Source organism: Pipistrellus kuhlii, unplaced genomic scaffold, assembly GCF_014108245.1.
Source record: "Pipistrellus kuhlii isolate mPipKuh1 unplaced genomic scaffold, mPipKuh1.p scaffold_m20_p_2, whole genome shotgun sequence".
Lineage (NCBI taxonomy): Eukaryota > Metazoa > Chordata > Mammalia > Chiroptera > Vespertilionidae > Pipistrellus > Pipistrellus kuhlii.
In genome coordinates this window covers 176692284-176708434 of record NW_023425515.1, presented here as the reverse complement: position 1 = coordinate 176708434, position 16151 = coordinate 176692284, and the positions used below count along the sequence as shown (strand labels likewise).

Below are 16151 nucleotides of genomic sequence, written 5' to 3'. Positions count from 1 at the left end.
TTTTTCATTATTGATTTTTTTTTGCCTCCCTCCCTCCCACACATCTCCTCCCTCCCCAGAGTTTTATGTCCATTGGTTGTACTTATATGCATGTATACAAGTCCTTCGGTTGATCTATTATCTCCCCCAGATCCTCCTCCCCTCCCCGCTGTAATTTGACAATCTGCTTGTTGCTTTACTGTCTCTATATCTATCTTTTTGGTTCATCAGTTTATAGTGATCTTTATTATCCACAAATGAGTGGGGTCATGTGGTGTTTCTCTTTCATTGTAAACAAAATTTTTATTTCAAAAGTTAAATTGAAAAGCTATTTGCACTTAACTAAGTTTGATAGCTGTATTTACTATGTAACTTCTAATATTTATATATATTGTAATGTATCAAATTTCATATGCAAGTTAGCATTTATAAATATATAAATAATGTAATCACAATTTAAAACTATCCAGAACTGTTTATTCTTCAGAAAAAGCAAAACCATAGAAAAAAAGTTTCTTATTTTTAGTGAATTTTGAAAAACTTTTACTTGCTGTGAAAAAATAACTTAGACTTGAATAGCTGCTAGATATTCATTCAGATTTTATTGACATTTCTCTTCTTAGCGCTTGACATAATTAATCATGACAAGTTTTAATTTGTAGAATTAAACAATAAAATGTAAGCTTTTAACTTAATTGCCAAAGCTGGTGTCGCACACTGAGGATCAAATATAAATAGCATTCACAAGGCATAATAGGCATGCACAGGCCACCTCTTGTTTTATAACTTCAAGATCCAGCAATCAGGAGTAAGTCCCCCTATCAAATTTTGTTTGGCTGGCACAATGTAAAAATTGATTATGAGTACAATCCCTGCTTTATTGTAACTGCCCTGTTAAAAATCATTAATCTTTCCCTAACTGGTTTGGCCTGCTGACTCAAGGGTCCCAGAGTCAATTCTGGTCAAGGGCATGTATTGTATTAGGTCTAGTAATAATTAATGTCGTTTTCTAATACTTTTTTTTAAATCGAATTTATTTAAACAATACAACAAAATTTAATCAACAATATAGTTGCTGTTGTTTTCTACTACTTGTGCCCAACGCTCAGAAAGCATTTTAATCCCTCTGTTGTAAAATTCTTGTGATTTTGATGCAAAAAATTCGGTCAATGCATTTTTGAGGCATTCTTCATTATTAAATTTTTTTCCAAGAAGAAAGTTTTGCAAAGAACGAAACAAATGGTAATCGGAAGGGGCAATATCAGGAGAATACGCAGGTTGAGGGAGAACTTCCCATTCCAACTGGCGCAGTTTTTCAGCAGTGATTCTTGAAGTATGCGGTCGTGCGTTATCGTGGTGAAGAATTACACCCTTCCGATTAATCAGCGCGGGTTCTTTTTCTCTTAAAGCTTGGGCTAACCTTTCCAGTTGGGCACTATACACTGCACTTGTAATGGTTTGGGTAGATGGTAAAAGTTCATAATGAAGAATTCCTTTAAAATTCCACCAAACACACAACATCACTTTTTTCGCATGCAAGTCAGGTTTTGGCGTGGGCTGCGGAGCCTCATTTTTGTCCAACCATTGAGGCCGCCTTTTCAAATTAACATACAGCACCCATTCTTCATCTGTGGTAACAATTTGCTCTAAAAACGGCAAACAGTTTTGACGAGAGAGGAGCGAACTGCAAATTGTGACTCTTTGATTACGGTTGTTGTCGGTCAACTCATGAGGAACCCATTTTCCAAACTTTTGGATTTTGCCAAGTGCCCGCAATTGATTGGAAATTGTTCTTTGTGAACAATTTAAAGTTGTCGCAAGCTCTTGTTGGGTAATTTGAGGATTTTGCACCAAAAGAGCTTGAAGAGCTTCTTGATCAAAATTGGACACACGGCCTCGACCACTCTTGTCATCTAACGAAAAATTTCCCTCGCGAAATTTCTCAAACCAACGCTGGCATTTTCTGGCGCTAACTGCATCTTGACCAAGAGCACTACAGATGTTTTTTGCAGCCTCACTTGCTTTTCTTCCTAATTGGAACTCGTAAAGCATGCAGTGCCGAATATGCTCTTCATCCGCCATCTTCTTAACCCTAGTTTTGCAACAAAAACCAAACCAAACACAAACTTTTTCAAGCAAAACTTGTTAATTGCACTTCACACGTTCTGTAGATACCATGTGTTTGAAGGTTATGTCAATACAAGTCAACGCCAAGCAAGATTTTAAACGAATGTTTAAAAATGACATTAATTATTACTAGACCCAATACATTGGTTGGGGGCACATACCTAGTGGGGAGTGTATAGGAGGCAGCTAATGGATCTTTCTCTTTCATTAATGTTTCTAACCATCCCTCTCCCTTCCTCTCTGTAAAAAAAACAGAAACAAAAAAAACACCACACACAATAAAATGTATTTTAAAAAATCATTAACTGGCTAGGACTGCATCTGTATCTATTTTTTTTCTTGCCACTATGTGCATCTATATCTTAATCTTCCTTTTGGATTAGAGCCTTACCCCAATATTAAAATACAGTCACATTTTGAGGTACTGAAGGTTAGGATTTCAACATCTGAAGGAGGGAGTATAATTCAGGCCATAGCAGGGTCTATATTTATTTTGTATTATTATTGCTAGTCCCTTGTTTCTAAAAACATAAAATCCATGTCAGTATTAGACATTAATTTCCTAGAAATGGGAAGTACAACTTCAGGGATCTATTTACTTTGTGAGAGTTCCTTGACTAAAAAAACCCAAGGCAGTCAGGTGCTAGAAAAAGTATATTTGTATGGTGGATTTCTTGATCCAGTTCTAGCAATTAAGGGAGTGCATGATGAAAAAAGTCCCCTTGCCTGCTGGTCCCATAAACAAGAGTCCAGCCTTCTTTGGTTGCTGATTCTAGATGTGCTTCTGCAGATGTTCCTTCTTCCAATCCAGTCTTCCCTGCTTGGCTTCTCCAGTGAAGTCATAAGCAAATATTTGTGATAGTTTCTTGTCACCATGGTGACTACAGAAGTACAACCTGGGTCTCCTTCCAGCTTCACTGTCAGCTTTGCTGGAAGGAGAAAACAGCCCTCTGGGAGGGCCAGGTTCAGAGCCATGAAAAACCATCTGTCAGGTAATGGGGGACAACTCCTCAGTACGACTTTAGGAATTTGTCCTGTGCCTGTTAGTCTCAAGGCACAGGGGTATTTAGAGACCTCAGAGGGAAGCTACTGCCCTGGTTTTTTGTTTAATGATAAATCCACTTGGACTTTGTCAAGTGGGTATGGAGACTCGCACATTCTAAGACCCAGTTGATGCTGTTGGTTTGCCAGACTACTTTCAGGAATGACCCTGGACACTGTCTCTGAAGTTTCATTTTCTCAGTATGTTTAACTCTAGAATTCAGCTCTCTTCTCATCTTTCATTTTCATTTTTCCCCCCCTCAGATTCTCTTAATAGACTATTTTCCTCCCTTTCATTTATTCCATTTCCACACCCAAGATAAATCTCCTACTTGAATTAGCCCAAATCTTAGCCTTAGAAGACTTATTTATTTACTAGAGGCCCAGTACGTGAAATTCGTGCACAGGGACTGGGCGGGGGGGGGGTGTTCCTCGGCCTGGCCTGTGCCCTCTCAGTCGAGGAGTCCTACTGCTGGCTTAGGCCAGGAGTTGGACATCCTTAGCACTACCATGGAGGTGAGAGAGGCTCCTGCCACCGCCACTGTACTTGCCAGCCATGGGCGTGGCTTCTGGCTTCTGGCTAAACAGCACTCCCCCTATGGGAGCACACTGACCACTGGGGGCAGCTCCTGCATTGAGCGCCTGCCCCCTCGTAGTCAGTGCACGTCATAGCAACGGTCATTCTGCCATTTGGTCGATTTGCCTATTAGCCTTTTATTATATAAGACCAGGAGCCCGGTGCACAAAGATTTGTGCAAGGGGCGGGGGGAAGGTTTCCTCAGCCCGACCTGCACCCTCTCCACTCTGGGAGCCCTCTCCAATCTGGGAGTTTCTGTCTGTTTTTGCAATCATATGAGCGAATAGTCTGAGACCACAACCCTGTTTGGTTTGGTGCTCTCAGAATAATAGAGGTCTTTTTTCTTTCTTTCTTTGTTCCATTGGAGATTTCCTAGAAGTTGCAGGATCTCTTCCCTTTAAATTTTCCTCGACATTGTGACTTTACTTACATCTCTCACCTTTGCTTTCCCTCCATCCCCCACCCGCAACAGTAACCTGCTCCAGGCTCACTTTGCTCTAGTGTCTAGGAGATCCTGCAACATGAGGTCACCAGAACTATGATTCCCAGCATTCCTGTGCTCCCACGCTCTGGATTTCTGCTTCCAATCCAGGGGCTGCCACCAGAACTACGATTCCCAGGATTCATGGTGCTTCCCACACTCTTGTTTCCTGCTTCCTGTCCAGGGGCTGCACAAATGAAAAGGACCATGAACTCCAGCAGCTCCCAGGCTGGGCTACAGGACCAAACCCTCAGCACCTACATGCGTAGGCCCCAAGTGGCCAGGGGGCGGGAACGCCTGCCCTGCTCCGCCCCTGGCTGCTCAGTGCCTACGTACTTCCATGAAACCCACAGGCCCACCATCTTTGTTGGGTTAATTTGCATTTTCACTCCTGATTGGCTGTTGGGGGTGCTGTGGAGGTATGGTCAATTTACATATTCGTCTATTATTAGTGTAGATGTCTTTGTTTATTAAAATTTCAGTTATAGTTAATATTATATTACTTAGGTGTATAGCATAGTGGCTAGACAATTTATATTGTGAGATTTATTTTTTTTTATTTTGAGAGTATATTTATTAAAGCTAGGAGCAGTGAAACAAGGAAGGGCCTAGGATAGAAGGAGCAATAGGATAGAGCCTAGGCAGGGCTGCTGTCAGGTCACTGGAGACAGACTCAGGGGGATAGCTCAGAATAAGCTGCTGTTGCCTGCTTCTTCCCTGTAGGGAAGGGGGGACCCTTACAGTTTAGGGGAAAGAAAAAATCACCTGAAAAGGAGATTCTAATGTTGTGCCTCCAGGAGCATGTACCAGAAGATTTCTTTCTTTTTTTTAAAATTTTTTAATGTTTTTATTTCAGAGAGGAAGGGAGAGGGAGAAAGAGAGAGAAGCATCATTGATGGGAGAGAATAATTGATCAGCTGCCTCCTGCACTCCCCACACTAAGGATCAAGCCTGCAACCTGGGCATGTGCCTTGACCAGAAATCGAACCATGACCTCCGGGTTTATAGGCCGATGCTCAACCACTGAGCCACTCTGGCTGGGTCAGGAGGTTTCTTTTTAAACTCTAATCACAGTCACTCCAACCACTCCAGAAAAGGGGAAATATTAGAGTTAGTTTTTTCTTTCTGTGTGCCTATAAAGCTTGTTTTTCATCCCTTTTGCAGTACTTTTAGTACCTGCTTCAGATTAGAAATTTGTAGAATGGGAAATGTTTATAAAAGGAGAACCTACTTAGTAAAGATCCCTCTACTTCTACTTCAACACAATCAGCTTCACTTTTATCAATTTTTAAAATAATGAGATTGTTTTTAAAATATTGAGTAAGGTATGATAAAGTCACGCCAGCTGCACGAGGAGGCAAAAACAAGGCTTGGAAGAAGATGTGTATTATACTCCGTGTATTATACTCAGTGGTCTCAGAGAGGGTGTCACTTTATGCCACACTGTCACAGAGGAAAACACCAAATGGTGGAGAGGCAGAAGGGACAGGAGCCAGTGGAAGGTTGAGGCAACAGCCTTTATTGGGGTTTCCAAGGGAAAGTGAAGGCAGGGTAGAGTAAACAGGGTTAAGCTAGTTTGAGTCATTCTGGAGGGCTTTCGTCCATCCAAACGTGTGGTTTCTAGATGCCTACTAGGTGGCCTTGGAATATTTCCTCCTAGGGTCTGCCTAAAGCTAGGTAGAGAAGATAAGGCTTTTGATTGGTTATCAAAGGCAGGCTCTTAGGCAAGTTATCTTTTAGGAATTAGTAGGCCTGAGAGGGCAGTCTCTTCAAGGGACTGTAAATCTCCCAAATACCAGAATATCAGAAATACAGACAATAAAAACATATAGTTAGTATAATTGGCCCTGTGATGAATAAATGCAAATGGACAAATACAGAATCTAAGAAAACATAGAACAGGAATTTCATGTCAGATTTAATTGGAGGAGATATGCTACAATTTTTAAAAAAAATTTGTGTGTAGTAAAGTATAATAAAATTCACCATTTTAACCATTTTGAAGTATACAATTAAGTAGCATTAATTACATCTATAATGTTGTACCACAATCCCCACTATTCCAAACTTTTAATTACTCCAAACAAAAACTCAACCCATTAGGCAATAATTCCCCATATCCTCCTCCCCCAGTATCTGATAACCTCTAATCTATTTTCTGTCTTTATGAGTTTACTCTAATTACCTCATATAAGTGGAATCATATATTTATCTTTTTGTGTCTGATTTATTTCAATTAGTATACTCTATTTATATTATAGTATATGTCAGACCTTCATTCCTTTTAATGGCTGAATAATATTCCATTTTATAAATATGTCACATTTTATTTATTCATTTATCTGTTGGTGGATACCTGGGTCATTTTAATCTTTTTGTTTGTTAAATGTTTTTTTTATGGGTTGTTTTTAACTGTTGGCTATTATGAATAACACTGCAATTGAACATTGACATATAGTATCTTCTGATTGAGTCCATGTTCCCAATTCTTTTTGATACATATATGCCAAACAGTAGAATTGCTAGGTCACATGATAAGTGTGTTTAATTATTTTTTGAGGAACTGCCATACCATTTTCCCCAAAGGCTATACTAGTGGTCAGCAAACTATGGCTCATGAGCCACATGCTGCTCTTTGGCCCCTTGAGTGTTGCTCTTCCACAAAATACCATGCGGGTGTGCACGTACAGTGCAATTGAAACTTCGTCACCCATGCGCAAAAGTTGGTTTTCGGCTCTCAAAAGAAATTTCTGTCGTACTGTTGATATTTGGCTCTGTTGACAAATGAGTTTGCTGACCACTGGACTACACCATTTTACATTCCCATAACGGCACCAGTTTCCAATTCCTTTTTTATGAATTTTTTTTCAGTTTTTTTATTTCAAGAAAAACAATTTTAAGTATAATGTTACATGGAATCAATCTTAATATTTCAAGAAAAACCATCTTAAACATAATGTTACATTCAATAAACAATATCTCAAGAAAAACGATTTTAAATATGTCAATATTACAAGCAGTAAACACCAATTATTCAAGAAAACGATCTTACATATAATATTACATGCAATACACAGCACTTTAAGAATAAAAGGATTGCCAAAACCGGTTTGGCTCAGTGGATAGAGGGTCAATCTGCGGACTGAAAGGTCCCAGGTTCGATTCCGGTCAAGGGCATGTATATTGATTGCGGGCACATCCCCAGTAGGGGGTGTGCAAGAGGCAGCTGGTCGATGTTTCTAGCTCTCTATTCCTCTCTCTTCCTCTCTGTAAAAAATCAATAAAACATATATATTTTTAAAAGAACAAAAGGATTTTAAGTAAATAATATTACCAAAACTGTACTAAATAGTATATCTCAAAAGTTATAGGAAATATTAAAAATTTGGAAATAACAGGATTACTTCTATTATATTCTATTCTATTATATATTTTCCCCCCTCTGGCTCTATTTTTGTTCATCGGTGTATGTTGTTCATTATATTCCACAAATGAGTGAGATCATACGGTATTTATCTTTCTCCGACTGGTTTATTTCACTTAGCATAATGCTTTTAAAGTCTATTTTGTCAGCCGAAACCAGTTTGGCTCAGTGGTCTTTGGACTGAGGGGTCCCAGGTTCGATTCCGGTCAAGGGCATGTACATAGGTTGCGGACACATCCCCAGTAAGGGGGTGTGCAGAGGCAGCTGGTCGATGTTTCTCTTTCATCGACGTTTCTGGCTCTCTATCTCTCTCCCTTCCTCTCTGTAAAAAATCAATAAAAAATAAAAAGTCTATTTTGTCAGATATGAGTATTGCTACTCCAGCCTTTTTTTTTCTTTTTCTTTTTTCTCATTTGCATGGGAAATTTGTTTTCCAGCCCTTCACTTTTACCCTATGTGTGTCTTTTGTTTTGAGGTGGGTCTCTTGTAGAGTCCAATGGTCGCCAACCTTTCAGACCTCATGGACCAACTGTAGACAGCATATAGTTGGGTCATGTTTTTATATCCATTCATCTACCCTATACCTTTTGATTGGAGCATTTAACCCATTTATTTAGGGTTATTATTGAGAGGTACTTATTTATAGCCATTTTAATTCTGTATGGCTAGGTTTCTCTCTTTGTTTATTCTTCTCAGCATTCCCTTACAGCAATCCTTTTAAATACTGGCTTGGTGTTGATGAATTCTGTTAGTCATCGTCGTCGTCGTCTTCTTTTTTTTTTGTCTGGGAAGCTATTTATTTGACCATCTATTTGGAATGATAGCCTTGCTGAATATAGTAATCTTGGTCTTAGATCCTTGCTTTCCACTACCTTGAGTACTTCATGCCATTCCCTTCTGGTCTGTAGAGTTTCTGATGAGAAATTAGGTGTCAGCCTCATGGGAACTCCTTTGTAGGTACCAGTTTTCTCTTGCTGCCTTTAAGATTCTCTCTTTGTCTTTAATTTTTGGCATTTTAATTATGATGTGTCTGGGCGTGGGTCTGTTTTGGCTCTTCTTGTTTGGGGTTCTCTGTGCCTCCTGAACTTGTATTACTTTTTCCTTTACCAGGTTAGGGAAGTTTTCTACCATCATTTCTTCAAACACCTTCTCTATTCCCTTCTCCCTTTCTGCCTCCTCTGGCACACCTACTATTCTAATATTGTTACATTTCGAGGTGTCCCATAGCTCCCTTAAGCTGTCCTCCCGTTTTTTCTTTTTGGTTCTCTAATTGAGTGATATTTTCAACTCTGTCTTCTAATTCACTGATTCTATCCTCAGCTTCCCCTAATCTGCTGTGTATTCCTTCCAATGTGTTCTTCATTTGTGTTATGTCATTCTTTATTTCAGACTATTCTTTTTTCATAGTTACTATATCTTTTTTCTTACTATTGAGCATTTTTAACATCATTACTCTGCACTCTATTCAAATAAATTTCTTATCTCTGCTTCATTTACCTCTTCTTCTGGAGAATTTGTTAGTTCTTTCGTTTTGGGTTGTTTCTTTGTTTCCCCATTTTGGTTGTTTGGGTTTGTGACTGTTTTAGGTAGATCCTCTACACCTCTCAATCTTTAGTGAAGGACAGTGTTGAAGGCTGTTTCTGACTAATTGGATCAGTCAAAATCTCAAAGCCTCCATAGACTGCCTCTGTCTACAGACTACCGTGTTTCCCCGAAAATAAGACATCCTCCGAAAATAAGACCTAGCGCAACTTTGGGAGAAAAAATTAACATAAGACACTGTCTTATTTTCGGGGAAACAGGGTAATAGGACTCTAACTTGAATTGCAATCCTCAGGATTGTGGAGAGTTTTTCAGCAGGGTGGGGCAGTTGTTCTGCCTGGAGGCTAATTGTTGTTTTTAATCTTTTAAGTGGCCTCAGGGCAAGATGTTTTCCAATAGGGTGTGTCAACTGTCTTCCCCCCAGGCAAGGCAGATGCCTATGTGGGAAAGATGTCCTCCCTGTGAGAGGGAATGACTCAGCCCAGGACACTTGGGGTGTCTGCCTTCTGCTCTCACAGCTCCAGTCCACTTTACCCTCCTCTGCCAGAACACAAGATGGTGACTCCACAGGGAATTTTTGTGCGTTGGCCCTTTAGGAGGGTGCCCAAACGTTCAGCTGCCTCTTCCTGGCAGACAGCACCCCACTGCTTTTCACAGCTAGGTGTTATGTGGGTACCTCCTCGGTTTGGTGCTCTCTGCTGGGAAGCCCAGCTTGAGGATGAGATGCCAGAGTTCTAAGTGGCACCGCGCCCCCCCTTCCCCCTCACTGAGCTATCTCTCTGGGACTTCAGTTGCAATCTGTGTGTGTCTGGCCTCCACCTTAGGTCCTTGGGTATCAGGATTCTCTCCTGTAAGTTTTCCATTGATTATTCAGAAAGCCTTTCTGTAATTTCAGTTGTAATTCCAACTTGTTTCTGGGAGCAGGTCCATGCAGCATCCTCCTACTCTGTGCCATTTTTAATCTCCTCAGTTTCCAATTTCTTCACATTCTGGACACCTTGTTATTTTGTTTTCTTTTGTTTTTGTTACCGCCATTCTAGTAGGTATGAAGTGGTATCTTCCAGTTTTTTTTCTGGTGTTTATTTCTACCTTTGTTTCATGTGATCTTAGAAGATACTTAAGATTCCAATCTTATATTTATTGAGACTCTCTTTGTGGCCTAACATGGTCTACCCTGGAGGATGTTCCATGTATACTATAGAAGGCATATTTTGTTGTTGTTGAATGGGATATTCTATATGTCTTTTAGGTTTAGTAGCTCTATTTCCTGATTAATTTTCTAACTAGGTATTCTATTCATTATTGAAAGTGGTATGTTGAAGTCTCCAAATATTATTGTAGAACTATTTTTCCATTCAAGCCTATCACTGTTTCATATATTTTGAGGTTCTAATTTGGTGCATTTGTTTTATAATTGTTATATCTTCATAAATTGTCCCTTTTGTCAATTACATTATGTATGTAATATCCTTCTTTGTTGTAACAAAGATTTTTGTCTAATTTTAGTATAGCCATACCAGCTGTCTTTTGATTACCACTTGCATGAAATAATCTTCTTCCATTCATTTACTTTTAGGCCATTTGTGTCTTTGAATATACAATAAATATTTGCAGACATTATCAGTTGGATCGTGTTTGGGGTTTTTAAAAATAATATATTTGATTGATTTGTTACAGAGAGGGAGAGAGAGTTAGAAACATCAATGAGAAACATCACTGAGAAACATCAATCAGCTGTCTCCTACACACCTCTACTGGGGATGTGCCTACAACCGAGGTGCATGCCCTTGACCTGACCGGAATCGAACCTGGGGGACCCTTATGCTCTATCACATGTGTCAAACACAAGGCCCGTGGGCCAAATCCGTCCCACCAGGCCTTGCAATGTGGCCCGCACCGCGCTTTCATCACTGCACTCCGCTGCGTTTCCATCACAATGACAGTTTATGACTGTTCAGTAAACCATTCGGCCCGCGATTTAGGCTGGATTTTAGATTTTGGCCTCTTCTCTGATTGAGTTCGACACCCCTACTAGCTGATGCTCTGTCTAGCTGATGCTCTATCCACTGAGCCAAAACGCTTAGGGCCATGTTTGGTTTTTTATTCTTTCTACCAATCTCTGCCTTTTGACTTACCTAGGCACCCCCCCCCCTTTTTTTTTTTTTAATTTTTTTATTTTAGGTCCTGGTCAGGTAGGTCATTTAATTTTTTTTTTTTGGTTTATTATTTTTTAAACTTAATTATTGAAAGTATTATATATGTCCCCTTTTCCCCCCATTATTCCCCTCCAGCCTGCTCCAGCTCCCCATCACAGGCCTTCACCACAGGATCTATTCCAGCCAAGGGCACATGTCTGGGTCCCCAGTAGGGGGCATGCAGGAGGCAGCCAATCGATGATTCTCTCTCATTGATGTTTCTATCTCTCCCTCTCCCTTCCTCTCTAAAATCAATAATTTTTTTTAATCTTTTTTTTTTTTTTTTAACAAAAGGGGTGAGTCCTGTGTGGCTCAGTTGGTTGGAGTGTTGTCCTGTGCAGCCTCGGCATATGGGGATGACAGTAACCAACTAAGCTACCCAGCCAGTGCCCACACATATTAATAATATTCTAGTTCTTAATTTGGTGGTAGGTTTACAGATTCTCATTGTATTATTTTGTTTGGTAACAACATTGTTTCTTATTGTATGTATCAAATATTACAGATGAATTTTAAAATTGGGTCCTTTTAAAACAGTACATGGGATTCCACTGAATTTGTGTATACTATAATTGTTTCATCTGGCTAGGTTAAATATATTTGAGTTTATTGGGCAAGTCATATAACTGTTTCTCATCATGGAGGTGATCATAACTTATGAGCATTTACCATATTATGTTCTAAGAAGTACTTCACATGTATTAACCTATTTAATTTTTCTCTCTTTTTTTAAATTTGATTTCAACATCGATTTTTTGTTCTGTTTGTTTATGAATTCATTGGTTGATTCTTTTTTTTTTTTTTCTTTTTAATATATTTTATTGGTTTTTTACAAAGAGGAAAGGAGAGAGACAGAGAGCTAGAAATGTCGATGAGAGAGAAACATCGACCAGCTGCCTCTTGCACACCCCCTACCGGGGATGTGCCCGCAACCAGTGTACATGCCCTTGACTGGAATCGAACCTGGGACCCTTCAGTCCGCAGACCGACGCTCTACCACTGAGCCAAACCAGCTTCGGCCATTGGTTGATTCTTGTATGTACCCTGACTGGAGATCAAACCCACAACCTTGGCATATTGGGCTGACACTAATCAATTGAACTGCCTGGCAAGGGCATTTTTCTAACAACTCTATGAAGTAGGAACTGTCCCCGTTTTAAAGATAAGATCCTACAGCATAGAGGTTAAAGCAATTTATTGAAGGTTTGCACAGTTAAAAAGCAAAGAGCCAGAATCTGAACCTTCACAAAATGCCTTCAGGGCCTACACATTTAACTATTATGCTTATATAAATTGCTGTAATTACACTTAATTTAACCAGCTTATTATGATTAAATAATAAGCTGGTTAAATGTGTTGGTGGTGGTAGAGGTGTCAAGTGTGGTTAATGAGGTTATTATGCTTTCTTGAGAATGTGTGGTTTCCCTGAGTAAGGGAGGGTGGGTAGACAGGAGCCCAGGGAAAAGGAAATGTCTTCTTAAGAGCCTTTGCCAATGTGTTTTTATCTTCTCTTCTAGAGACCATGGCAAGCCCAGGGAAAGACAATTATCGAATGAAGAGCTATAAGAACAATGCCCTAAATCCTGAGGAAATGAGGCGAAGAAGAGAGGAAGAGGGCATTCAGCTTCGGAAGCAGAAGCGGGAGCAACAAGTGGGTTAACCCAAGTATTCTTTATTTTTCAAATTTTTCTTTTATGTGGGTTTTGAGGGGGGGGGGGGCATCAATTTGTTCCACTTATATATTTTTTTTAATTTCAGAGAGGAGGGGAGAGAGAGATAGAAATATCAATGATGACGGTCATGGATCCGCTACCTCCTGTGCGCCCCATACTGGGGATCAGGCCCAGAACCTGGGCATATGCCCTGACTGGGAATTGAACCATGATCTCTGGTTCATAGATCAACATTCATCCACTGAGCCTTGCTGGCCAGACTTCCCAAGGATATTTTTTCCATTGATTTTTATTTATTTATTTTAATTTTATTTTATTTTTTTAAGAGAGAGATTAGAAGGAAGGGACAAGAAAGAGAGAAAGAGAGAAACATCCATGTGAGAGAGAGACATCAATTGGTTGCCTCCTGCACATGCCCCAACTGGGGTCAAGGATCAAACCTGCAACACAGGTACATGCCCTTAACCATGATTAAAGGATAACCCTTTAGTACTCTAACCTCTGGACTGCACCTACCAGGACCATTGGTTGATTCTTATGTGCTATGTCTGGGGATCGAACCCACAGCCTTGGTATATTGGGACAACACTCTTATCTTAGCCAGGGCCCAGGGTATTCTTTTTTTTTTTAATTGATTTTTTACAGAGAGGAAGAGAGAGGGATAGAGAGTTAGAAACATCAGTGAGAGAGAATCATCAATCAGCTGCCTCTTGCACACGCCCTACTGGGGATGTGCCTGCAACCAAGGTACATGCCCTTGACCAGAATCGAACCTGGGACCTTTCAGTCCGCAGGCTAACGCTCTATCCACTGAGCCAAACCAGTTTTGACTTGGCCCAGAGTATTTTTAAACATATTGTTCAGAGAAAGGATCCAGCTGCCATGATTGGCCTCCACCTTGCACTCTGATCCAAGTAACTAAGCTGCCATGTTTGATAGTTTCATTTGTTGTAAAGAAATGTTGGAAGCCGAAACCGGTTTGGCTCAGTGGTAGAGCGTTGGTCTGCGGACTGAAAGGTCCCGCGTTCAATTCCAGTCAAGGGCATGTACATTGGTTGCAGGCACATCCCCAGTAGGAAGTGTGCAAGAGGCAGCTGGTCGATGTTTCTCTCTCATCGACGTTTCTAGCTCTCTATCCCTCTCTCCTCCTCTCTATAAAAAAATCAATAAAAATATATTTTTAAAAAAATTATCTTATAAAAAAAGAAAAAGATAAAGAAAAAGAAATGTTGGAAGCTTTGAGAAAGAGAAAATTCAATTCCTTATTCTTTTTTCATAATTTAGAATAACTTAGCAGCATCATTTCTGTCTTCAATATAACATTTTGGTTCTAGCCCCTTATTTATTGCCTTCTCTCTTGTTTACCCTAAGTCAGTGTTAGGCCTGGCCTTCAAGCCTAGCTTCAAGCCTGACCTTTAAGAGGTTCATCTGCTACTCTGGATTGCCTTATTTCTCTTTCCTGGGTCCATTCTTTGTAAGTCTTCTTAGGACTAAGAGTATATTAATACCTCATCATTTATGCTCTTTCACACACCCACTAAATTGGTGCCTTGCCCAAACCTACCCTGTTTCCCCGAAAAAAAGACAGTGTCTTATATTAATTTTTTCTCCCAAAGTTGTGTTAGGTCTTATTTTCAGGGGATGTCTTATCTTTCCATGTACTAGGTCTTATTTTCGGAGGATGTCTTATTTTCGGGGAAACACAGTATATGTAGTCACCTAACCTGCTTTTGCCTACCCTCTTGCTTTTACCATTATTCCTTCAAAGCCTTTGTACTCTTCTCTTCACCTTTTATACAAAGGGCATTTGAATCTTTAAAGATTTTTTTTTTCTTATAAAAATGAAAATAGATAAAATAGAAAGGAAAGCTCTTGAATAACTTTCTATGTCAGTATGTTAAACTTGGCATTTTCTCAATTATGCTAGCATTTCCTTGACAGTTTTGCCATAATTTAACATTAGGCTATTCTTTGTTGATGTTGTTTTTGTTTCAGTGAATAGGCTTAACCATCATCTCTTCTCTTCTCTTGCAGCTATTTAAACGGAGAAATGTGGAGATGATTAATGAAGAAGCTGCCATGTTTGATAGTCTCCTCATGGACTCCTATGTGAGCTCTACCACTGGGGTAAGGCCCTTGCTTCAGGCAAGCCTGGGAAGTACCTGCTTCTACAGAACAGAAGGGCAGTTCACAGCATCTAGTGGTTTTGCTCAGAACCATGCAAAGTTCTTCCTTCCATGGGCCCTTTTGTAGTTGGTCAGCTTTAAGAGACAACAAGGATTTATCTCTAATAGAGACACCTTAGGAAACACTGAAAGGAAGCCATCAGTTGCTTCAAAAGTTAGGAATTGCAGAAACCGGCTTGGCTCAGTAGATAGAGCATCGGTCTGTGGACTGATGGGTCCCAGATTCGATACCGGTCAAGGGCATGTACCTTGGTTGCGGGCACATTCCCAGTGCAGGAGGCAGCTGATTAATGTTTCTCTCTCATTGATGTTTCTAGCTCTCTATCCCTCTCTCTTCCTCTCTGTAAAAATAAAAATTAAATTAAAATAAAAAATAAAAAAGTTAGGAATTACTTTTCAAATGTCCTGACTTGAAGCAGCCATGGATTAAACCAGCGCATTCTCCTGAGCCTGTCTGTTACGCTGTCCTCTTGCCCCCAACTCTTTACAAAGTAGGATGCCACACAGGATTATGTGCTCATGTCTTACTCTAGTGTTGGTTTGCAAAGCTTTGAACCTGTTTTATATTCTAGGAGAGTGTGATCACAAGAGAGATGGTAGAGATGCTCTTTTCTGATGACTCTGACCTGCAGTTAGCAACCACACAGAAATTCCGGAAACTGCTCTCTAAAGGTACAAAGCCTGGCCCTCCCCCGAAGAGACCACCTACATGATTTAGTGTCTTGTTTCTTCTCACTGACCTCATCAACGTACCCACCTTCACTCATTCTGCTTTGGTATTTAGATAAGCCAGGCACATTTTTACCTTTGTGCTGGCTATTCCTTCTGCCTGATACCCTCTACTTGACATATCTGGATGACAACTCCCTCACTTCTGTGAATCACATCCTACCTTCTCGATGAAGCCTACCCTGATTTCCTATTTA

At 40.0% G+C, this 16151-nt stretch overlaps 1 protein-coding gene across 4 annotated transcripts in view; it reads left to right on the top strand.

Annotated features, from left to right (window-relative positions):
• KPNA6 (karyopherin subunit alpha 6) overlaps positions 1–16151 on the top strand; it is a 43401-nt gene that overhangs the window by 12477 nt on the left and 14773 nt on the right. For all 4 annotated transcript variants that reach the window (XM_036446400.2, XM_045584916.1, XM_045584917.1 and 1 more), the window contains exons 2-4: positions 12884–13017; positions 15074–15166; positions 15798–15897. In XM_036446400.2, coding sequence (XP_036302293.1) covers positions 12884–13017; positions 15074–15166; positions 15798–15897 — 327 coding nt within the window. The remainder of the gene's footprint in view (positions 1–12883; positions 13018–15073; positions 15167–15797; positions 15898–16151) is intronic.